A 26,704-nucleotide genomic window follows, 5' to 3' on the forward strand; every position below is an offset into this window, starting at 1 on the left:
CCCCCCCCCCCCCCCCCCCCCCCCCCCAAGCTTTATTACGTGACTTGAAAGTTGGCAAGGTCAAGGAAAAAGATCTTTTCCAAAACAGTCTTATTTCTCAAACTCAGACTTCTTTTAATGATGTGAAATTTATCTGAAATCACAATAAAACTTGCAACTAGAGATTGGACTTTCGCTTTCCTTTTTTTCTCCTATCTTCATTCCGCTTCTGATTTAGCTACACAGTCAATCCAGTGCCTTTATCTCACCGTTTTCTCCATGCTTCCATTCTAAATTTTTTTAATGTTTATTTACTTATTTATTTATTTAATTTTTTAAAAATGTTTTATTTATTTTTGGGAGAGAGAGAGCACAGGAGGGACAGAGATAGAGACGGAGACACAGAATCCGAAGCAGGCTCCAGGCTCTGAGCTGTCAGCACAGAGCCTGACACAGGGCTCGAACTCACGAGCTGTGAGATCATGACCTGAGCCAAAGTCAGACGCTCAACTGACTGAGACACCCAGGCGCCCCAAACCATGCTTCCATTCTAAAAAGGGGTAGTGGTGGAATAAGAACGCAGTGTAAGATGGGCTGGTCATTTCAGATTTATAAAGGATGAAATGTCTAAGTTCATATGTGAAGATTCAAGCTCAGGGAATCTAACGTTGTGATGGATTCTGAGTCATGCCACTTGCACTCTAGTGCGGTGCTTCTCCCTCTCCCACAACTGACCCATTTTTGTATATGTGTTGGAGGATTAAAAATGATATTTAGAACACAAGTATCAAGTAAAAATGGAATATGAGGCAATGGCTGGTGGGCGTGTTATATATCTCTGATAAAAAAGGAGGGCATTATGGGGTGCCTCGGTAGCTCAGTTGGTTAAACATCTGACTTCGGCTCAAGTCATGATTTCATGATTCATGGGTTCAAGCCCTGCTTTGGGCTCTGTGCTGACAGCTCAGAGCCAGGAGCCTGCTACTGATTCTGTGTCTCCCTCTCTCTCTCCCCCTCCCTGCTCTCTCTCTCTCTCTCTCTCAAGGGTAAATAAACATTAAAAAAGAAAAAAAAAAAAGGAGGGCATTATCGATGAAAGAAGAAAGCCCCTATGTGTGGAGTGTTTTCAGAATGGGATAGTTTTTTCCATAGTGGAAGGAATGATATAGATCTGAATGTTTTAACTTTTGAGTTAGATATAAAATCACTTTACAAAAAGAGCGTTTAAAAAAAATTTTTTTAATGTTTACTTATTTTTGAAAGAGAGACAGAGAGAGACAGAGAGAGAGAGAGAGAGAGAGAGACAGAGCATGAGAAGGGGAGGGGCAGAGAGAGAGGGAGACACAGAACCCAAAACAGGCTCCAAGCCCTCAGCACAGAGCCCAATGTGGGGCTCGAACCCACAAACTGCAAGATCATGACTTGAGCCAAAGTCAGATGCTCAACCAACTGAGCCACCCAGGTGCCTCCCCAAAAGAGCTTTTAAACATCAGTTCGTTTGCAGCAACATCTGTATTTATATCTTAGGAATCTTCAGGATATGGGAGGAACAGGTCAAATTTTCAGTGCTTTAATACTAACCCAGTTGTGGGTTATACTGAAATTACTTTCGTAATGGACCAATCTGGCCACCAAATTTGGACAAGAATTTCAGATGCTGAGCGTTTCAGTAATAATTGTGAACCTGTACCCTATGCTTGGTTATTTTTCTAAACTTGGATGGAGATTACTAAATCAGTTTTGTTAGGTGAATTTTCAACCTTGAAAAGACATGCCGCTTCAGAAGACAAAAATGAAGCATAACTTTTTTTTTCTAAAGGAGAAATGAAGACAAAAGCTTTTGAGGTTCAATCCTGCCTGTCTTTTTCAACCTTCAGAAAGGTTTCTAGTCTGGAAAGAAATCTCTTAAAGCATGGTTTTTATAATGGACGTGCTGCTGACATACACTTAACATTATTGGCCCAAATGGCAGCAATATAATTTGTAGGCCTTGTATTCTGTCTGGAAAGTTGTAGTGCTCTCATTGGTATTTGTATTCGCTTTTTGTGAACTGGTCTTTCGTGTTGTTTTTTATTTTAATTTAATGTGAGACTAATAAATCTTATTGTTAAATAACAAAGATTGCATCATAGCTGTCAGTATTAAAATGCACTCCTTTTTGGGGGAAGCCAGATAGATGTGTTTACTCTGTAGAGAGATTTAGATTTGATTTTTTGTTTTCTTCATGGTAATTATGTTTGCACTTTGCTGATCACTAGTTGTGCATTATTACAATGGAAGGTGACAATTTGATTGTCTTCAATTGGAGAAACAAGTAATTTTATATTCACTAAGCTGTCAGGTAACACTAACTCACAGTACTAAGAGCTCCTGGCAATGCAGCTTGGCACCTATATTTAACTGCTTTGATGCTTGTGTAACCTCCGCTGAATCAGAAATACTTTGCCTGCTGGAAATGGTTTTCAGGGTTGTACAATGAGGTTTTCATTAAGTAGACAAACTGAAAATGAACTGCAAAGCCACGGTTGTTTCTCTTCCCTTTCCTTCCCTTCCCTCCCCTTCCCTCTCCTTCCCTTCCCTTCCCTCTCCTTCCCTTCCCTTCCCTCACCCCTCTCCACCTTTCCCTCCTTCTCCCCTCCCCATTCCTCCTCCTCCTCTTATTTGATAGGAACCTGAAATTTATGCCTTATTTCATTTACATGAAAGAGACGAATTGCTGGATTGCTGCTTTATTTAGCTGAAGGAGAACCTCAAAGATGAACTTCTTTATGTAATTTTGTTCACTGTCATCATGTGTGAGCCTTCATTTTTTGAAACGATCTATATAGCATCAATTTTCATTTTTCTCTTTTTTCTGGCAATATTAAAAAAGTGAAAATAGAAGTAAGGATGGAAAAGTATACAGGGACAGCCTCCTACCCTTTCTCTCTGAGAAGTTATTGTTCTGGTTTATGATTTTTGTTAATAAGTGGATAAGATATTATCCACTTGTAATTGGGCTTCCAGACTAGAGGATTGGTTTCAAGCTGACAAAGACATGTTTGGTATTCATTTTAAAAACTATGGTTCTCATTTCATGTGAAGAGGAGATTCAAAGTAAGCATATATAAATAAACTCATTCTGCTATTATTTTAGACAGCTTTCATTCAAGCCACATAGAGGTCTTTCAGTTGAGCTATAAAGTCATTGTGCTTGATTAAAATCCTCTAACTTAGTGTGTATTTATAGTAGCCATTGTTTGGTTTTGTTCGTATTGTTAAGTGACTGATTGTATTTATAAATTCTGGGCCTGGCTTTCCAAAGCAAAGATCCCAACAAGTTTCTGGTACATAAACTGTGAGAAAAATTCAATATTACTATAAACAAAAGTACAGATAGAGGTTACACGAAGTCAAGTTGTTTTGATCTCTTGAAGAAACTTGATACTCAGAGACACATGTAATGATTACTGGTTTTCCATAGGCAGTCAGGCAAGCAGGCTCGTCTTTAGGCTGGTTGCCTGCCTCTTCCAGCAGATACTAACCAATTAGACAGAGGTGGTTACGTGATGTAACATTATCAGGAGAAACAATTCATGAGTCAAAGCATTCCAAGACATATGAGCTCTAGTCCAAAGAACAGTCTTAAGCTATATAAAGTGACAGCAATATTGTCAGCTAAATATAAACTCTAGAAACACAAACTTTGATGACTTGAGAAGAATCTGTTCCAGGTAGTCCTTGTTTTGTAAGAACCTCAGAAGGCCTTTGGATACAATTTTGTGCTTTGGTGTGAAAAATTAGAAGGCTTAGCTAAGTCAGAATCCATTAATTGAGGTCCCTTCTTAGACATACTTCAAGGACCTCAAGCATATTTCTTTTGCCTCCTCTCTGTTGATCTGACAGATAACACAAATAAGTGAGTTTGCTTCTAACAGATATTGTCTGTATATGTTACCATGTTATGTTCCGAAAGAGCCACTACAAACATTAAAAGATAGGTTTACAACCCTCCAACACAGCTCTGGAGGCAGTTACCTTCTTTTTCTCTGAGTTTTCTCAGTTACTTATTAACTCATTTCCAAAAGCCCCAGATGAAAGAGAGACAAAAAAACCTGGCAGAAGCCTGGGGCAGTTTGGGGGTGGAGTTGGGGAGTGGAGGTAGTGCTGGATAAAACAATACAAAGAATCAACAACCACCCTCAGGCTTTACTCAAATGAAGCAGGAAAGCTTTGAAAGGGATGTCTTCATTTTAATGTCTGGAATTGGGATCCTTCCCCACCCCTCAATCCTTAACCGGGGGAATTAGAGGTACAGGAAAAAAGTTTTAAATTTTTTTGCCCTAGGCTGGGTGGACTGGCATCCTCTGTAGGGGTTCCTGAGTATTGTGCATTTTGGCAGCTGAGCATATCTGTTACTCATGCTTCTTAAAATGAGAGGCACTGTGTTATATTTTTGGAAAATTAGTTGTTTATTTCTCAGTATCAGATCAATTGCAGCATTAAATTAACAGTGAATTATTTGACTGAAATAAGTCTACCTTGGTAGCCTGGGGCTGAGTTGCAAAAGTAAATGTGAATATTGTCCTGAATTTTTAATTTTTTCTTTAAGTGAACCAACTATTAAATGTTGCTTTATGTTAAAAACAGAGCTTCTTTTGAATAAATGTGATACACTTAAAAAGTGAATGCCATTTGATAATTATCTTAGAAATAAATAAATTTTAAAAATCAGGTTAAAAATATTGTTCCAATAAATTTAGTGGCTCTTTTTGAAACTTATCTAAATCCGAAAGGATAGTTTTGAAATGGATTCTTCCCAAGCAGTAGTTAAAAAAAGTAATTTCAAGCGGCGATGCCTTATGAGAAAGTTGTTTTAAAATAATCCTAACCTTTAAACATATACAAATAACTGTTTCTTTAAACATCAGATTGGGCTGGTTTAAAATTCTAGAACATTTGATTTTCTGAGACAGAGGGATTAATGTATACATATGCACATCCTTACCATTTTATAAAGTCTTGGACCAGAGAATCTTAATTTCTTGTCAAAGAACACAAAGTAAATGTACTGTCTGAATAAGTTTGTAATGGCCTAAACATTCAGCTTTCATACTGGGGTTTTGGAGCAAAATAATTATCATCTTTCTAGAGATACTCCTACTGACTTCCTAGAAAACATTATCAATTGCTAGAGACTTATTTCCAACAATCTCATTCCCAAAAGTCCTAAGCCCTGAAGTTCTTCACGATGTCCTGGCATCCTGGGAATTCACTTGATCTTCTGGGCAGAGACATTTCAAACTCGGGGAACACATGATGGGAATTTAGTTTCATGTGTCCCAAAGATATGTAATTCTCTTTGGAGGTTTTACTTGATAATAGCTATGCCCCAGAAAACCATCTTGTTTAACCAATGTGATAAGTTGACAATGTAGTTTTTCTCTCTGATTATAATGTACTCTGTGTAGTCAATACACTAGTACCATGTGAGTGTAATTTCCTCTTTTATTTTATCTCCAATGCACTGTATTATAAATAAACAGTTAAAAAAAACACCAAACAAATCTGTTGCATCTCCTTTTAAGATTGTACCACTGTAGACACTTGTTCTAGTAAAGTAGAATTGGGCGCATTTGATTGCATTTAAATTTTTCATGCTTCAGCAGTTTGGCTGGGAGCACAGTAAAGAAAAATCCCATGAGCGAGGATAGTTTAGAATAATAGAACTTGATTTTGTGTATTATAGCGGCAACATTTGCGCTGCTTTAGTTAGGGTTGTGTCAGCACTTCCATTATAAACCCCTGTTTTCAGGGGGTATAACTAGGGAGTTTTTTTTTAATACAAATTAAAAAAACAATTCATTTGAATGATTTTTAAGTTATAATAGTGCAAAAATAAAACAAAGTAAAGTCATATATAAATTGACCATCTCACAAGGATTTTGATTCTTTTGCTTATTAGTTTTATATGACAGCAGCTAAAGTAAGATGCTGTTCTAATATGCTGGGGGTGAAAGTTTTGGTAATGAAAAATTACTATGTGAGCATTAAAAATAAAAGTAAACATCCCACGTGACACTTTAAAACATTAAAACAAGTGTATATTTGATTTATGAGTTTCTAAAGGAGAGTAACCATGGTGCAATGGTTATGGTAAAGGCATTACCAAAAGTCAAGTATCTTCACAGCTTCCAGAATAGTTCAGTTGGTCTAGTAAAGTGTTTTAAAAGGGAAAGCCAAAGTAAAGAAATGAATGAGGATTTAATCAGGAAGTTGAAGCATTCTTTAATAAAGTGTGCAAAAAGGAATCGGTAAATTGAATCTAATAATCAGTAAATTTAAGACTTGTTTAATAAACTGTGTTTTAAAAAGAATTTGTACACATTTTCCTTTTAAAAATACAACAAAGCTACCAAACTACAACAAGAACAACAATGAAAGAAGCCCACCAATTTTATCAAAAGGAAATGGCCTGCAGGGGGACAATACCACAAAAAATCACTGTTTTCTCTGCGAACAACATGCTGAGAGCTACAGTAAACTCAAGCACTTAAATAAAATATGATATGGTAAAGTATTCTTCTTGGAACACAAATGTTAATTCCTTTGCTAAAGGGAAGGGTTTCAAAGTTGAGTATGCCCCCCTTGGTTGTTAACAATAATCATTATTGTCCTACCTTCCCCCTCTCCTTGTCCCCTAATGATGGTGTGAACTGAGGATGAACAGTCAAATTTAATTTTGCTTTATTTTGGCAGCCTACCTTTTATTTGCAACCTTGATAGACATTTGTATTTGGAGGTGCAAAATAAAAGACAAATTGTGTGATGTTATAAATAGGTAGCTTTCCTGAATGGTCACTGGAGGAATCACCAAAAGACTGTTGATGAAGTAGAGGTGAAGCCTTTCCTCACTAATTGTATTCAGCGTGTAATTTCTAAACTTCCCTCTGAATTTTGATTTTCAATTAACACTCCCCATTTGAAGATAATTTTCTATTTAATGTAATTGCAGGAAATAATTTATTGGCTGATTAAGACTGAGGGCCCAGCCTTCCTTAAGAAAACACTCTAACAAACCAGCCTTTAAACTCAAGTCAGCTTTGGACAGATTTAGTCTATTTTTACAGCTGCACGGTTGTGTTTAATTAGGATTGTGCACTATTGTTCATTGGTGCAGTTTATACTTGAAATTATTCTTAAGAGACTTTTCATTTTGGGTTTTGTGTCATGATTAATTTATACTAAAGCAACAATCACAGATATTGCTATTGGAAGGAGCCAAGTCACTTTATAATAAGAGGATGTTTGTTGGGGAGCTAAAGTCACTCTGAGTTTTGCCTTATGACTTCCAATTGTATGTAACTGTTTTTAAAAGCAGCAGTAAATTCATTCTTTTGTTTTCCATGTGAATGATTACATTATTGGCACTATCATTATCTGGACTATGAAAACACTCTTGTTGTTCATGGTAAACTCTGGATAAACTTGCAGACCAGTTATAATTTGCCTGGTGTTACTGTAGGATTTTACAGTGATTCTTGTACAATAAGAAACATCCTTTGGTAACATTTTCTACACATGCATATACATTTTTCTATTTGTGAGTACTGATAGAAATAAGTCAAGAATATACTTATCTGATTCTTTGATATAGTACTCTTTAGGACATTTGATTTCTTTCCCCTCAAAGAGAATATAGACGTTCTTCTGCACTTCCTTTTCCCCCATGTTATTTTCTAGTATCAAGTCTAATGGATGAAATTTTATTATTTGTAGAATGATTATTATAAGTAGGTATCAGCATTTTAATATGTTTCAAAGCACTTCAAAAGCCTGTAATACTTTTATTTAGAACTGTGCATAATTAGATTAGCTGATCTTATATTAATTTTTTTCACTGTAGGATACTAAATCTGAACCCCCTCATTAATTGTGAGAAATTTAGCATTAGCTGTTAAATCCTATGTGAAACATGGGCTGCTACATAAAAACTACTGTTTAAATTGGAATTAACTTAATTATTTTTCTTTGCACTTGATATTTCCTTCACTGCAATATTCATGAAAGCATGTGACAGATTTGTAAATTTAACTGTTAATCTCAGATTTCTAGACCCTTTAATCAGTATTTATTTGTCTGTAGAAACAGTACTAGCAAGTTAATGATTTGCTAATTTGAAAAATGCTCATGTGGTTTCCTATGTTAACTGATTTGTGCATTTTTTAAAAAATGGTATGAAATCAATTAATGTTAAAGAGCAATTAAGGTGGAGATTTTATTCCTTCGTTACACAGCAGTTTTAGAGCTAAAGATGCTATAAACCAAAAACAACATAAAGTTTTAGAAAAAATTCTCAATTGTCTCTTAAGTTATAAACTTTTGATGGTTTTGTTTCTAAACATTTTGCTAAGAAAATCATGTTGATAAAACATAGAATGGAGACCTTGTGCAGAATGCAGTCAATGTTTACTTGTGAGTACATAGATGAATGTACAGTAATTGTTTTGCAGTTTTTTTAAGTTTATTTATTTATTTATTTATTTATTTATTTATTCAGAGAAACAGAGAGAGAGAGAGAGAGAGAGAGAGAGAGAGAGAGAGAAGCAAGCAGGAGAGGGGCAGAGAGAGAGGGAAAGAGAGAATCCCTAGCAGGCCAACATAGGGCTTGATCTCATGAACCTGAGATCATGACCTGAGCCAAAATCAAGAGTCAGATGCTTAACTGATTAAGCCACCCGGACACTCTTGTTTCTGCAGTTTAAAAAAAAAATATGATGTATAGTAGGCATTTTACAATTTTCACAGTAAATGTTTTGAATTTTGTATGTACTTTCTAATATAAAATAGAGGCATAGGTATTTCATATACTCTATTCAAATGTTATAAAATTGTCCTAAGACTAATCTATCAGCCATTCAATCAATATGCCACTTAAAAGTTAAGTTAAAGTAGTTGACACATTTGGAAGATCTTTAGAAAAGGATCAGATTGACACTAAACAATGTTAGGACTAGCACTCATAGGTGTAGTTTACAAGGTATAAACTAAAGTCAGGACCAGATTTGCTTAGGACTTTCAACACGTATTGTGAATTCTCCTGATTATGTTTTCCCACATAGACTTCTTTTGTTCTTACATAAAGCATAAGAGAAATTTGGATATTTGTACTTTGAAATTATTCTTCAAACTGGCTTATTTGCCAGTTTATTCACTTATTTATCCCCGCCCCCCCCCGCATTGTTAGCCATCAACTGAATTACTCTTAAGAAGCTAATAATCTAGTTGGGAGAATTGGGAGGAAAAATATACATATGCATATACTATACATTATAAAAAACTATTCCATGGAAATTTCATTTGTGGATGGAGAAGGGAGAAGATGTGTAGCAATTACTAGGAAGAGGTTTGCTGGGTTAAAAGCAGAGAAGGAGAGTGGTACAGATGAGCTGAATTTTTATCAGTGGTTTAAAGTGGCTCATAAACAACTTGAAGTTAGAGACCCTACTTTTTTTCCTGAATTAGTCAAATGTAAGGGATGGTTTGTTCTTTTGTCATTGACAGACTTTTTGAACCCATGCTCTTTCTCTCTCTCCTGCAGAAGAATGTCTTCCAAGCAAGCCACCTCTCCATTTGCCTGTGCAGCTGATGGAGAGGAAGCCATGACCCAAGATTTGACCTCAAGGGAAAAGGAAGAGGGCGGTGATCAACATGTGGCCTCCCATCTGCCTCTGCACCCCATAATGCACAACAAACCTCACTCTGAGGAGCTACCAACACTTGTCAATACCATTCAACAAGATGCTGACTGGGACACTGTTCTGTCGTCTCAGCAAAGAATGGTGAGCTTTTAAAATCTGGCCACTGTCACTAAGCGTGTCCTTTAGTGTGGCCTCATCACAAATACATGTTTTAGAGAAAGCTCAAAATACATATCATAGAATTATTTGTGTTCAGATCATGAAACAAACACCATGTATATTATTAATATTACTAATATGCTAGTAACTGGGAAAAATTGGAAAATGGTTTCTGATTTAGTTTTTTATACATTCTTAGGTCAACTTGCCAAAAGATATTTAATTTAATTTGGGGGAGGTTTGGTTATCTTATTTTCTGAATCTCTCTTTTTTTTTTTAAAGTTTATTTATTTATTTTGAGAGAGAGAGAAAGAGAGAGAGAGAGAGAGAAAGGGAGCAGGGGAGGGTGGGCAGAGAGAGAGAGGGAGAGAGAATCCCAAGCAGGCTCCCCACTGTCAGCGCAGAGCCAAATGTGGGGCTTGAACCCATGAACCCGTGAGATCATGACCCGAGCCAAAATCAGGAATCAGACGCTCAACTGACTGAGCCACCTAGGTGCCTCTCTGAATTTCTTAATAAGGTGGTAAACTTGATAATAACACAAAATAGGTACGATCAAATAAAGCGTGGCTGTGTATTAACATTGAAATATTGTATTAAGCAAACATGTCTATGTGAATGAGGTCATATGGTGAATACATCTTCAGTGGAGGAAATGCAGGTATTTATCATTTTTAATGGTCATTTTTGATTTATGATAAAGCTTTTCTCACTTTGTGCCTATACATTAATTTCAAAAGGACGTGCAAAGCTCCTGAGTATCATTCAATCAGACTTCAGGAGTTTGCCCTGAAGGTAGAAACATCAGATCCATGGAGTGTCTTAGCCAGCTTTCCCATGCTAAATTCTGTCTCTAGCCATCAAAACAGAGGCCACAGTAAGTGGCATTGTCTAGTTTAAAGCAAAAATGTCCAATTTTTTAGCATCTACAACTGACCAAAACCTTAACATATTTTATTAGAGTAGGAATTGAAAACCTGTTTTACATTTCTTAACTTTTGGTTAATGTTAATGAAAGATATCTTAAGTGGCCTGTCATGAAAAGTTTTATTCTTTAGTAAAAAAATAAGGTAATATTTAAAAACGCCTTTACAACTGATAACCTTATTTAAATTCTTGCTCTGTGCTTAATGCTTAATGTCGAAGACTTGATTCCATAAATTATGGAGGCAAACATTTTTCTTTCTCAGGTGATTTTGCAGGTACAACTAGTGCTCTGTAACAGTAGGTGAAAAGTAGGAGATTGGGAGAAAAATAAGACTTTTCTAGACTAACTTTTCTAGACTGTGAACTTAGGTTCACAGGGGATTATCATTACACAATTAATAGATACACTGGAAGATTTATTTTCCTTACATGGGGGAAAGAGAAAGTATAATAAGGCAAGACTAAAAGTTTTTCTGATTGAACTTAATCATTTTTGTACTTCCAAGATAACAAGGGTGAAATAGCTAGTCACTGCCACTGGCTTTTTGAGAAGATAGTAGGGCCATGTTTTATTTTTATGTCATCAAATATTTATGGAGCACCTTTTCTGGGTTCAGTATTCTACTCGGTGCTGGCTGTATTGTGGTGGAAAAAAACATGAATGATTATGCTTTCATGGAACTAATATCTAGGAGAGGGGACAGAAGTTAAATAAACACACATATATAAGTATATAATTAAAATTGTGACATGTGTTAGGAAGAAAAAGAGCAGAATGCTATGTGAGAACATAATGGGATAAACCTAATTTAGAATAGATGGATAGGGATGCCCTCTCTGACTTAAGGATGATAGGAATAGCCAGACAAAATTTAGAAGAAAGAGTAAAAATAGCAGAGGGAACAGCATGGAGGAAATATTTGAGGGGAGAAAAATATAGCTGAGTATCAGGAAATGAAAGATAGTCTTAGTGGCTGGAGTGTAATGAATGAGGTTACAGGGTAGCATCAGATATGGTTGGAGAGACTGGTAGAGGCTATATCCAACAAGACCATATAGATTATGTGATGGAAATGAGGTTTGCATCTAAGTGCAATGGAGAATCATTGAAAGGTTTTAGAACATTGCAGATAGATCACTCTGTCTGTATGAATGGATGGGAAGGAGAGAGAGTGAAAGGAGTAAGACCTGTTGGGAGCCTACTTAAGAAGTCCAGTTAAGAGATGGTAGTGGTTTGGGCAAATGGGATAGAGAGAAAGGATGGACTCAAGATCTATTTTGTCACTTATGCCAAATATAATCATGGACAAGTAAAAGTAATGAAGCTGAAAAATATAGGTTGAGGCAGAAATAATACCCTTTAAATTTTACTTCTTTAGAGAACTGTAAAATTTTGTTTGTATCTTGGCAAGTGCCAAATTGCTTCAGTGAGTTATTTGCAAAGTTTTATGATCTAAACTTTTATCAGAAAATAGATATTAATAATTTGCTTACCAAATTTATATTAAGAGGGATTTATGGTCGTATAAAATAGTTTAAATTCGCAAATATGTTATATATTAGTATAAAAGAAATCATATTTGCTGGAAATGTTTTCAAACTTTCACTCTCTTTTGATATCAAGCACTGCTTTCCACTGGAGCCTTTGTGTATTCTGAATGACTGGAAGCCAAAATATTTTGTTTTAACTCCCACTCTATAGTATTTCCCAGCTGTGTACTTATATGGTATAATAAAAGGATTTAACAAATGGGAAATAGCAGCTGCATTTGGAAATTCCCTTTGTGTTCCCTTTTCATTCGATAGATTCAATAATGTGTAACAACTGTAGCATCAGACCTGTAATGACTTACACTGCAAGTATCATATCACCAACCAGTTTTTCTTTATGGAGAAGAAAAACAATAGAAAGGATTTTAGGTTTCTGGGCAGTCCTGAAAACCTACATATAGAGTGTGTGTATGTGTGTGTGTGTGTGTGTGCGCGCACATGCATACATGTATATGTGCACGCATGCATGAGTGTGTATGTGTTGGGGTGGGGAGACAACTAAAGTAAAATTTAATAAACATTTTACCTCATTCCACTTTCAAATAATTAGGAATCCAAAAGTATTGTCATGATGTTAAGTGAAACTTGGTTGTTCTCTTATACTTGTTACCCACTGTAATTGAACCCCATAAAATAGGTGTGGAGAAATAAAATTTTAAAGTAAAAAACAGTAACACAAATTCTATTAGCACCTATTCAGTTTCCAGTTATTAATTTTTTTGATGGCTTTCACTCATGAACAGTTAGAAACAGTCACTAAAAATTTCTTATCTCCTGGGTTCAGGAAGGGTTTAACTTTGAAATATTAAGACCACAGAAGAGCTTTACTGTAAAGAGGGGGTAAAGACAAAGCAGAGAAGTTCTGCTAATCCCCACTTCCTGATTAGAAAAAAAAATCTTGAAATGTTGAAATTCTGATTATTCTGACGTGGCGTTCCAACAAAATATGAGACCCCAGAGTTTCAAACAAGGAAGATAATTCATTGTGGCATAAGCAAAGGAGAATAGAAATGTTAGAGTTTGACATTCAAAGACCAATTTGAGATTAAAAAGTTTTAGGCTCTGATTTTAATTATAATAGCTTATGCTATAGACACCAAAATTCTTGATTTTAAGTTTCGTGTAAATTGATAAATTCCATTTGAAGGCTGAAAAGCTAGTGTAAATAAAAATTTACTGTCCTTTTTCACTATATACAGCCACTACTATTTTCATTATGGTATGGGTGTGCCAGTACTTTTTTTTCCCAGAGGAATATTGACACTGTCTCCTGATAGGTGTTTTTGTTCCCATAAGGACTGATTCATTAGACAGTAATAAATTCACATCATTTTTTCATGGAAAAAATGTGTAGTGTATCGTTCTATTCAATGTTAACAAGGATGAAGGAACATTTTATGGTTATATTTAGTGACTGGAAGTATGATACTGTGTGTAACTATTGTCTCCTAAAGATTACTTGAATATATAGCACCTACTAAGTTCCAGGCACAGGGACTTTCTTATGAATAAATCAGGAAAGAGCCCTGCTATCATGGAACTTCTAGTAGTATTACAGACAATAAAGAAGTTTCACAGAGTGAGCCAATGTCAGACAATGATAAGTGGAATAAAGAAAATTAAATAAGAAAATGTGATCAAGAATGACTAAACAGTCCAGAAGGTCTTTTTGAAGGTGTGACTTTTGAGTTGAGATTTGAATGAGAAGGAACAAACTATGCAGCAATTTGGGGGAAGACACCCAGCTAGAATATACAGAAAGTGCAGCAGCCTTTTTCATTGGTGTGTTTGAACAACAGAAAACAATAGAGTGACTGGAATGGGGTGGGTGTGAGAGAGAATGGTATGAGATGAAATCAAAGAGGAAGTCAGATGCTACAGACTTTGGGGGTATCACAGGCTACAGTGAGGTGTTTGGGCTTTACTTCAAGTGCAACAGGAAGCCATTGGAAGATTTTAAGCAAGTGTCTAACATGATTTGATTTATGTTTTAAAAATCATATTGGCTGCTGTGCAGCATACAGATTGTAGGAGATAATACCAGAAACAAGGACACCTAGTAGGAAAATTATGGCAATAGTGCCCATGAGAATTTGAGGGTAAATGGAAGAGTGAACAATTAGAGAGGTTATTCTTCAAGTTCCCCTAGATTCTGAAGAGGACAGGATTCACACAGAAGTTGAGGAGAGTATTTTAAGCCTTGTGGCCATGACGTTAGTCAAGCGAGCAGAAATTTAGTTAAGAATGAACAGGAAATGAAATTGTGAAGATCAAGGAAGAGGGCCAAGGGTAGGCTTGTTCCTGGACAGAAAATGGTCCCATCTGAGGACAGAAGCTTTTTACTTAAGAGGGAATTGGTTGCGGGTGACTTCTGGGGCAGGCCATGAGGATGTGGGCAGAGTACCAACAGTATCTCTTACAAGATCCAAAAAGTGACAACAAGATTGTTGTGCTCTTGCTTGCATGCTTATATTGATATGTAATGTCAGTCAAAATGGGATTATATGCATCTGCCTTTCAATTTCTGGTGTAATTAAGTAAAAATAACCATGCTGGACCTTCAGCCCCAGAATATCAGAGCTTCGTATTTTAGAGATCTACTTAAATTCCTCTGAGTGAGTTTTATCTTTTAGAAAAGTTTTAAAAATATTTTTTCACTGTAAATAAAAGATGCCAATGATGGCCTTTGCTGTAATTGAAAGAAAATAGTCATAGGCATGTTGGGATATTTAATAAATACTAGGAACAATACTGTCTTGCTCGCAAACAATTTCTTGTTTCTGCCTTTCTTGCTTTTAGTCCAAAGAAGTTGCTAATCAACTCTGGAGTGTTCTATGCAGTTCATTTTGAGTCATAAAAATTCTGGTGTGAACTTTGTACTGTGACTGGGATTGGAGCTGTTGTCATATATGATAACATAGTCCAGGAATTTTGAATGAGGATTTAATCCTTCTCCACCATTATTTATGTTGTGATAGGGTTTTAGAAGATTTCTAATTTTTTAAACTTTTAAAAGATTTTAAAAACTTGAGTTGTTGCCAGTTTTTGGTAAGATTTAGTCATTTAAGATAGTAAATAACACCCAAATGAAATGTATTTTCTCACTTTTATTGAGACTGTACTTTAGAAAGTATAGTGAAACCCACTAGTTTGCCTGGTCCCATTTTGTAATCTTAACACCTAAGACAAGATTTATGTGCATCTTTTTGTACCTGCTTGGTCTGTGAATCACAGGAAAAGAACCCATGAACTGACGAGGTTTAGACTTCCTGGAAAATTTAGTTACGACTCCTCTCATTTTAAGATTTTGGAAATTCATTCAATTTAAGTAAATTTCAAACCTAGACTTCTGGTAACAAGTGAAAAACTGTCTGCCCTTGTCTCTTGAGTTATGAAACAACGTTCTCCAGGAAGCTCTGTGGTAGATTTCCCATTTTCTGTAAATTTGAAACTGTATTAGTACATAGTACTGTCTCTTTTTAAACCTATTTCAGAAATTTAATGACAGAAATGTACTTACAATTTGAACCAAAAAGTAAAACTGTATTTTATTGCATGGTGTGGGTAGTGAAACAGACAACTGATGTTGTCTAGTGTTATACAATGATCATCTTTGTATTTCTACACCCTGGTTATGTGCAGTGTTTCATTCCTGCTAATAAAAAAAAATGTAGGTCTTTTTTTTTTTAAATTTTTTTTTTCAACGTTTTTATTTTTTTATTTTTGGGACAGAGAGAGATAGAGCATGAACGGGGGAGGGGCAGAGAGAGAGGGAGACACAGAATCAGAAACAGGCTCCAGGCTCTGGGCCATCAGCTCAGAGCCTGACGCGGGACTCGAACTCACAGACCGTGAGATCGTGACCTGGCTGAAGTCGGACGCTTAACCGACTGCGCCACCCAGGCGCCCCAAAATGTAGATCTTTAAAAAAAGATCTTTCCCAAATCTGGGTTCTTTACATTAAATAAAATGATTACTGGTATGCTACTTGAAAATATCTTGATGTGTATGGAAACTGGAATTATTTTATTATGAACCTTAATGATATAATACATCTTTAAATACACTTTTTGGAAAAGTTTTCTTACCTAGCATATTATCAAAATCTTTATCAAAAGTAGAAACATTAACATGCTCTGGTATAGTTGGCTTTTTTCCCCCTTGGGCAAGAAGGAATCAGGTATGCATGCTGATTAACACACTCCAGTCATTAACATGTGATTATGTGGGCTGCATATTGAGCACCTGCCAAAATATAAAAATCCAGTACTTTGCTACATCTGTGCAAAGACTTTTTTCATTTCTTTTGTATTTTGACAGTTCAAGGAATATCAGGCCCTGGTATTTTTTTTTTTTCCTCAGTGTAATAAAATGTGTATACAGAATGTTTTCAAGGAGATGAGATATGCCATGTTTATTTTTATTTTAATCTTTTAGGCTGTATAAGAGCCAGTGGCTGGAGTTTGCAGAGCACTGACTATAACATGAATCTCTTAACAAACTCCATTACTGGCATTCACTTACAGTTTACAGCATTCCTTCATGTTCATAAGGATTATCTTTTCTGGGATTCAACCAATATTCCCCTAATTTGCTTCATTTTTATGTGATATCTTTGTGCCTCAAAAATATTTTGTTTTCATTTCTTTCACCAATATGCTGCTAGTGTACACGTCATTGTGATGCCAAGGCTGCTCCTGTGGTTTGTTTTTTTCCTGTTGACTATACATATGCAAATATTCCTTCATGACCAAAGTATAGTTTGGGTTCTTTAGCATTTCAAGCACTTAGGAAAGGTCACTTTTCAATAATTGTTTAAAATAAGACTTGATTATTAATAGAAAATCTAGGATGATCAAGTGTAGCAAATCAACCTGATTGAGCCAGGCCTGTTCTAGATAGCTTTATTTTCTCGATGGATCCAAATGACATTTGAATACAGTAGACTATCTTTTTTTTTTTTTTTTTTGGATAGACTTTTTATCAAATTGATCAGTATTAACAATGGAAGCTGATCTCAGGACACCAGTAATTTAAAAGCAGAACTCCACAGTCTATATAAGTGGTTCTGATTAATGTACACTTTCTTGTACAGAATTCCTTCTTGCCTAGTGATGATTGGGATACATCACTATAATGCAGTATGATAACGGGAATAATGATATCTGTGCATTCCTATAAAGCTTCTAAGCAACGTGTTGTAGAGAGCAATGTATATATTATATAGCATGCAGTCTTTTCCATGACTAATTTGAACTTTTCATGATTAGAATGAGATATGAATCTTCAGGTCCTTCTATATCAGTTTGAATAGGATGGTAGTACTTGTGATAGGGAGCATTTTGCTTTGGAAGGAGGAAGCTGGGATTGTATTTTCACTCCTCCTGTTCTACCTTCTCACACTAATTTGGATAGGGTTGCTTTCCATAAAGGCAACTTTACCATAATGAATCATTTGGAGATGAGATTGAAAGGGCTCTCTTTGATTATTGAGTCAAACCACCTGCATTAAGCAGGAAAGAGCCTACTCTGTTCCTTACATGAACATACCCAATCTTTCTTGAACACTGCTAATGAATGTGCCTTAATTATCTTGATATGCAAATTATCCCACTGTTTGATTGTCCTCTGCAATAAGAAGTTTTCCTTGCTTTCCAAGAGAAATGTAACCTTTTAAAAGAAGAACAACTTCAAGCCATTATTGCTTTTGTTAATATACCTTTCAATGTGATGACACTTATTTTTTTATATTATTAACCTTTTAAGTATTATTTTGGTATTACTGCATTCTCATGACCTCTAGGCATTATTTTTCTAGGTGATGCAAATTGAGTTCAATAATATATCTCTGTGTAAACCACATTCTCAAATCCAAAGTATAAATTATAAACCTTTGCTAATAAAATTTTACAATCAGGTAAAAATTAGAAATGAATATTTATACATTTCATTTATCTTCTTTATATTTCATTACCATCCCAGAAAATGGGAAACCTTATTTAATAAAATGATTGGGAACTATTTTGTAAACTTTTGCTTTCATTATAATTTAACTCTGATTTGTTTTCACTGCTGGTGTACTGAGAGTACCTAGAATACAATATTCTCAAGTTCATCAAACTTCTGGGAAGAAATGTGCCCTCGTTTAAGCATAAATAGATTATGGTGGCATAATAGAAGAGATTCATTTACCTTGAAACACACAAAATGAACATTTTTTTTTGGCAATTACTGTTATTTAGGAATTTTTTGTTTAGCTCTAGTGGTGACCTAGTAGCTTTTTTACAGAAGGACTGGGTTAGCTAAGATTAAGCTAATGTAATCCATAAACAAATTGAGAAAAGTTTGCTCCTGAATTCAGAGTTAATATGTGGCCTTCAGTTTTTGAAATTATTTTGTTCCTGGTGTGCTTCTACCAAACATACCTCTCTCATTTTTTTTTTTTTTTTTTGTTCTTATACTGGCATATTTTTTTTAGGGGTTGATTTTTGTTTTTTTTTTTTTTTTAGCTTTCTGAAATTGTGAGTAAGAATAGAGTTTCGCTGTCCTTTTGACTACTGTCCTTGGAACCATGAGGATGCACACAATAAAGCAAGGAATGACCTGAAATCTGAGTTTTTTTGAGTATATGGAAGTTAGAGAAAAAAATGTAAATTCATGCCTATGTTCCCTACTGGCTGCCCCTCGAGAAAGAGCCTGGGCTCTAAGACTGTGGTGAGCCATCAATTCCAGGTTGTGTGCTGCCCCCAGGTATAGCAATGTACGGCTTCCAGACATTGAGGGCATCTGAAGACAGAATTAGACCTCTACTTACTGCTTTCTGGTAAATTGGTGACATTTTTGTGCCTACTTTCCCTTTCCCTGGAAATGTAAATACAGATAGATAGATTAGATGTTTTATTAGCAACACAGTCTCTGAGGTATCATTTTTAGTCTCTTTGTACTTGTTCTGTGTGTTAAAAGCTTAAATCAGAGAACTGGAGAGGTGATTTTAAAATTTCTGGGTTACCAAGAGTTTCTTGTTAATCCTTTACATGTATGAAATTTGAAGGCTTTTGTGGTATAATTCTCTAAATTGGGACCCTCACTGGACAAGATCCAGTGAAGAGAGGAGGTGTTGGAATCCCCAGAGCAGTTGTGAGGTCTCAGTGTGTATGACAGAGGCAGCAGTTTGTTCTCTAGTTGTTCATCTCTGGACAAACGAGGCCATGGGAGGACTTCACTGTTAATAGAGCAGGATCTCTGTTAGGTAACAAACGGATTTATAACAGGACTTGATTGGGATCTGGTCCTTTTTAATATTAAGAATTGTGAGATATAAAGGGCATATGCTGAACTATTTTTTATGTGACCCCAGTCTCATCATTTTCAGATAGACAACGAAGACATAGGTAATTATTATACCGATATTTGTTTCCGGGGGGCTTAATTACTACCCTTTCCCTAGTGAGTCCCAACTACCTTACCTTTTTTCCTCAAAGTTTTAATATCTCATTTTTTCTGAAGCTACTCTGATACCCTTGAATGATTGCAGATCCCTTTCCCTTACAATGGCCCAGGTTTCTGTCTTGAATTATGGGGCGGTTTCCCAGAAGCTGGATTAAATGGCATTTCAACAGATTACTTGTGTCATACTACAAGCTCTTCTCTTCCCTGTTAATTCTGAGCCAGTGTCATACAAGAGGTCCCTGGTGCCCCGATTCTCCTATTTTTAAGGCTATTTGCCTGTTTGGGGTATAGGTTAGGAAGGTTTTTTACTTCACCTCCTTTGCTTCAGCTTCAAAATTCTGGTGTCTGGGTTTGTCCACTATTTCAAAGGGCTCTTCATTATTCCTCATTTGGGTGATAGCTAAATGGGTTCCTGGTGATCTTACTGATACCTGGATCCAGTGATGTACATATAATTTAGGCATCTACCATAGCCTTTGGTTCATTTAAAGCATACTAGCTGCTTTGGTGATTCTATATAAAAAATACAGTTATTTTCATAAGTGCACTGGTATCTCTTTAATGGGGAAGAAAGAGAAAAACAACTGCAGAAAAGGACACCATGAAGATAATAGACTTGACACTAGAGTAAGTATTTATCTCATAAGAAAAGCTCTGTGGAATTGTTTGAGACTCTCCATGCAAAGAAACTTGCTCTGTTAAAACTTGTCCGATTATACTTCTCTAACTTCTGCATAATCACACCCCTTATTCCCTAAAGCCTCAGATTGTAAAAAGCAAGCAAATAAACAAAAATTCTTGATTTAGTGGAAATGTCTTCCTTGAGATTATTTAGAGGAAACATAACTTAGAGGAAAAGACATTGCCTTATTTATCTCTGTCACTAATTTGCTGTGTGACCTTACAGAAGTCACTTTATATCTTTGGACTTCAATTTCCTCATCTCAAAAATGAAACATTTGAGCTGTAATCACCAAGTTTCTTGCTGCTTTTAACTTTCTGGGCTTCAAAGTTGAAACTGTCTTAGCCAACTCAACCTAGCCTGGTAGTGTTGTTTAAGTTGAGTGTCATATGGTAGTTTGAATACTAATGAATTGCCAGATGAAAGTAACTGTCTGGAGTTGGTAGGCACACAAATCAGCTAATAGCTGAACCTTGATAGAATGTTGTCCCATGTGCCTGAAAGATCTTACTGTTCCATTACCAAAAAAATCATAAAATATTCTCATCTCTGGGGCTGCCTGTCCCGTGACATTAGATGTTTAAAGTATGATGTCTCTAAGGCAGTGGTAGTGTGCCTTAATTCTCTGTTGTTTAGAATATTGAGTACATTCAGTTCAGGGTACTACTATTTAAGAGCGGGAGAAACAAATTAGAACACACTCAAGGGAGAATGATCAGGATGGCTGAACCATGTCTTATGAGGAAGAAATCAGAGATGTTTTGCCTAGAAAAAGAGAAGATATAAAGGTAGTATAATAGCTGTGTGTTTTAAAATGTTGTCGTTCTGAATGTTTACATGGGATATAAGAAAGGTTGAAATATTATTAATATTTTATTAACATTAATATAATAATATTCTATAATATTCTTTTGTTAATATTCTTATTAATAGGAATGTTTGGCAACCCTGCACAGATGGAATGGACTGCTTTGGGAGGTATGGAGGTGTTTAAGGAGAGGCCAAAAAAATTACTTGTAAGAGATATTGTAACAGTGAACATCACTACCACCAACATCACCATTTAATGAACACTTACAATGTTACAAGCACTGTTCTAAGAGTTTTTATTTTTATTAATTCATCTGTTTTTCATAACAATGCTATGAGATAGGTTCTGTACTGCTGTTATCACTCCCATTTTATAGATGGGGAAATTAAGACACAGATAGGTTGACTAACTCACCTGTGTTATATGGCAGGTAGATGGAAAAATTGCGATTTAACTGCAAAATCTGGCCCAGAGAGCCTATGTTTTGTTAACTATTTACCACCTTTTTCTGCACAGGGTATGAATCTTAGGTGGGATTGAGCAATTGGATTTTTAAGGACCTTTGAATCTTGAGATTTTGATTCAATATGTGAGGGTGATATATAGATGAGGCAAAGCTTTTCTATGTGCTTGTCTTGACAAGTTGGGGAATTTAGTATTTTTTCTGTATTTTATTTCCATTTATTAAATATCATGGTGATGAGGAAATTTAAAAAAACTTAGTATTGTGATTTTTTTCTTTGAATCAAAATAACACTTTTAAACAATAGCTTTTATTTATTAGACTTGAGGAATCATGACACTGTAGTAAATAGTGGTAATAAATTTATATTCTGATGAATAATGAATAAATTTATTATTATTAAACAGTATAATAATAGTGTAAGGTGGCATGGTTTTGTGCCAACTTTGAGAATGCTATATAAATCTAATATATTCTACCAAGTTTCAGGGCTTTTTTAAGTTTATTTATTTTGAGAAAGACAGCATGAGTGAGTGAGAGTGGGGCAGAGAGAGAGGAAGGGACACAGAGAATTCCAAGGAGGCTGTGCACTGCCAGCGCAGAGCCCAACGTGGGGCTCAAACCCACAAACCATGAGATCATGACGTGAGCTGAAATCATGAGGCCTGAACCCATGAACCATGAGATCATGACCTGAGCCAAAATCAAGAGTCATACACTTAACAGACTGAGCCGCCCAGGTGCCCCCAAGTATCAGTTTTAATAAAAGAGAAAAAGAATAAAACTTTGTTTTACTCTTAGAGTTAATGATACTTTTATCAAGAATAACCTGCTGTTAATTGGAACCAAATTCAGTATTTTCATTTATTTAAGCTTCCTTAAACCAATGCTTTTCCTAAAATATGTCACATTAGAGAAAAATGTACTTCTTCCTCTGAGAAAGAACCTATAAATGTTAGCAATTTAGTTTTCAGCATATTAAAAAGGTTACAGTTCCTTTGTTAGCAAGAAGTTATTGGAACCTAGATTAGGTAAAGCTTTATCTGTCAGTCACCCCATAATACTGTAGTAGAATATGTCTTATACCGCTCGGTTGTCAGGTAGTTTTGGGCTCATCAAAAAAGAGCGTTTGAAGTGGGGAATCAGAAAAAGCAGTACGTATCTAGCGCATATACATATATATGTGTATATATATATACATATATATATCTTGATATATATATCTTAATTAAAATACATTAAAATACATGTGTATATGTAATGTAACTTGAATGCTTAATTGAAACTTAAAATATATAAAATGCAGTGCATACAAAAGGAGGGGTGTAGAGCCATCTGTTCTGGCAGAGAAGACTGATCACTGACATGGCTGAACTGGTAGTACACCAACTTTTAGTTGGTTTTATTATTGTGTTTAATTTCTTTACAGACATTTCATCCCATTAATTTCCTTCAGTCAAAGACTACCAAGAACACACCTGTAATGGAACAAATTGGTTTTATTACTCATTACAGTCGGGAGAACACACACCACAGGGAATCATCGAATGCCTCAGTAAGAAAGTATTCAAAAGAACATTTTGTAGGATTTGGGTTTTGTTTGAATGATTTGAGGTAGGGTTTAAGGAAACAGAATCTTGCTGTAGACTGGAGGCTGTCAGAAATCAGGGACAAACCTATAATTTGGTATCCCAATAATCTTATCTGGGGAGGGGCAGGTAGACTAGAATGAGGATAAAGCTGTAATTGGAAAAGCAGTATAACTGAAATGGAAAACAAAAACAAAAACAAAATGACAACAGGAGTGCAATAAGACTGGACACATTTAATTCAGCCTTGCTAGTGGGTGGAGGAAAGAGTAAGAGAGGGTAATATTCTGTCCCTACAGTTAGGTTGGGCAGCAGGTAGGGAAGTTGATTCATGCAGCTGCATAGAGAGGCTATTTCCTAATCATTTCTCCCAGCACCAGTGACTTCCATTTGTATGTAGGTTTCAACTCCATTATGTAGGGCAAGATTCCATTCCTGACCTATGGTCTTTGCTTGTCTCGGTTCCTGACATCTTGTCTGACTTTTGCAACCTCAGCCTACAGTTCTCCTCTGTTTGCAGTTATGACTACCCTTTCATATTCTTGGTCAAGGTGCAGTTGGCAACCCAGATGAATTAGAGCAGTAGTGTACTGTAGCTGCTCCAGGACAGAACGGAGATAACCCATATGCAGTTAGGTTAAGTGGGAATTGATAGAAAGTATCCCTAGAAAAAGCTAATTACCAATGTTAAGGTTACTGGGGTTTTGTGAGGGGTCAGGTCTTGGAATTTGTTTGGGATGACTTTATATTAGTTTGTGATTTTTTGAGCATTGATATAGAAAAGAGTAATGTCATGTAGTATTTATTATTATACTTAGATGAACAAGAATAAATTAAAACCTAAAAATGGTGCCAGTGGTCATCATGACTGTATTTTCAGAATTAAAAATGGAAACACAAGACTATTGGACAAAGGGCATTTGAATTTAGTAAGAGTAGTTATCATTGTTCTGAGCACTTTATATACTATTCATTTCTTACAGCAACTATTTGAAGATATAATATTAACTCCATCCCATAGAAAGGCAGAGTCTAAGTCCCACCCTCTTGACTATGTGCCAGCTTTGGTGTCTTACTATTGAATAGATTGCACTGACAGTCACATGGCATGACTCTTCAGACTAGGTTAGAAATAGTGATATAGCTTTCATCTGACTCTTTGTAGGGGTATGCACCCTTGGCAATCTGAGCTACCATGTAACAAGTCCAACTAGTCTGAAGCTAAAATCTTGGAGAGAAAGATCATATGAAGGGATCACATAGAGATAGAGGCAGATGTCCAAGAAACCCCAGCTTCCAGCTCCACACTCTTGAAGTGCTCCCATTTGTGAGTAAAGAAGCTTTGAGATGACTCCAACCTTAGCCACTGACTTACTGGCAACCTCATGGGAGATCTTGAGACAGAATCACCCAGTCCAGATGCTCCCAAATTCCTGATCCACAGAAACCATTAAAAAAAGAATAAATGATTATTATTGTTTTAAGCCCTGTCTTAGGGTGATTTTTATACAATAGATAACTAATATAGGGTACTTCTTGGTAACTCTTAGATTAGGGTTAATAACAAAGTGGAATTCCTGTCTCAAAGTAGGTAAAGTTCCTCTCTGGCAATGCAAGGTAAAAAAAAAAAAATATTTAGAAGGTAGGTGTTATTGGAATTGTGGCATCTTTTACTGTTGAGAGTGACTTTATTATGGCCTTGCGGAATGGGAAAAGCACTGGATTTAGAGTCAGAAAACCTACATTTGGGTTTTAAACTAGTTCTGCCAGTTCTACCTGTGTGACATGAAGGAAGCTACATGACCTTCTGAGTGTCACTTTTCTTCTTGCTGCAAATGAAGATATGGAACTTTGGTATTCAGTTCTTGGCAACCCATTTTTAGAACAACATCTAGAGACTCGATTGAATCAGAGGAGAATGATGAAGGGTCTGGTAATCATGTCAGATGGGAAATGGGTATAGAAACTGGAGGAGTGTCACCTAGAAAAGGACTATTAATTCAATCCCTCCCTTAAGATATTTGAACAACTCTAATTTACAGAAGAGAAAATAGATTGATTTTGTGCATCTTTTGAGGGCAAATGGGAAACAATGGATGATAATGATAAGGATCTAGATTGTAAGGATTCCTTTTTAAATAATTAAATTTATTAGAAAATACTATTTGAGAGGCTTGATTATTTTTCTGGGTTCAAATTCAGGGAAATTATAATATACTAACTCTCTAGATATCTTCAAGAAGACTGATTTTTTTCTCTTAAATTCTATTTTATATTTCCTTCAAGAATCCCTTCATAAAATTATTTTTGTTTTTCTTTATTACATAAACTGTGTTCATCAATGATAAGTTAGAAAACACATAAAGCAAAAGGAAATAAAAATTACCAGTAATCTCATTGCCATTGAGAGATCACTATAAATGGTTTGGTGTATATCTCCCAGTGTCTTGTTTGTTTGTTTTGTAGCCATGTTTACCCTTATGCACACATCCACCAAAATTGAGGTTATGTACTAATCTAACTACAATTATCCTTTTTTTCCCATTTAATACATATTTATTTGTAAATAAATTATTTCTACAACATTTTTTGGTATTCGTATTCAACCTTGACAACAATATTTATTTTCTCTTTAAAAATAGTATTTATAATAGAATATTTGCAAAATATGGATGACTTCAAAAAGAAAATTAAAACTACCTATTATCCCAATACTCAGAGGACTGTTAACATTTTGTTGGACATTCTGATGTCTTTTCTTCTGTATATAACTCTTCCTAAAAAAATGTATACTGGTGTTTCTCACCAACATGCTTTTCACTAACAATACGTTATGAATATTCCCCGATGTCACTACATTTTCTGCAAAAATATGATTTTTAATAATATCAAATTATTCTACCATCTGGACCAAACCATAATGCCCTCAAATGATCCCTACAATTGGATATGCAAGTTGCCCCTAATGGTTCATCACTATAAACAACACTATATTCAGCGTATATAATATTGTTTTTAATGGCTGTGTGGTATTCCATTGTGTCGCTATGTCATCGTTTATTAAATAAATCCTTTATTTTTTTAATGTTTCAGTTCTCAATATTTTGCTTAAATAAGCAATCCTGTCACTATTAGAACAAATCTTTACTCCTACCAGTATTTTTTTTATTATTCTTGACATATTTGGTGAGGAGTTGTTTCAAGTTCAGCAGCTGGTGATGTACTTAACATTTTGTTGGATGCTCTGGGGGCATATTGAAGAAACATGAGACATGGCCCCAATCCTTCAAGTGTTAAAATTTAGTTGCAAATATGACTAATACATGCAAAATAGTAATGAATAATTTATTGTAGTATATTATTAAATGCTAAGTTGTGTGGTTCTGATTAAGTGCTTCAATGTGTATTTCAGGG

The 26,704-nt window shown here is 35.5% G+C and overlaps 1 protein-coding gene across 17 annotated transcripts in view; it reads left to right on the top strand.

Annotated features, from left to right (window-relative positions):
* The window catches only part of SOX6 (SRY-box transcription factor 6), a 626,712-nt gene that overhangs the window by 253,259 nt on the left and 346,749 nt on the right, over positions 1 to 26,704 (top strand). For all 17 annotated transcript variants that reach the window (XM_040495726.1, XM_040495729.1, XM_040495727.1 and 14 more), the window contains one exon: positions 9,560 to 9,800. In XM_040495726.1, coding sequence (XP_040351660.1) covers positions 9,564 to 9,800 — 237 coding nt within the window. In that variant the 5' untranslated portion in view covers positions 9,560 to 9,563. The remainder of the gene's footprint in view (positions 1 to 9,559; positions 9,801 to 26,704) is intronic.

The sequence above is a fragment of the Herpailurus yagouaroundi genome, unplaced genomic scaffold (assembly GCF_014898765.1).
Source record: "Herpailurus yagouaroundi ecotype Mexico unplaced genomic scaffold, PumYag 187, whole genome shotgun sequence".
NCBI classification, from domain to species: Eukaryota; Metazoa; Chordata; class Mammalia; order Carnivora; family Felidae; genus Herpailurus; species Herpailurus yagouaroundi.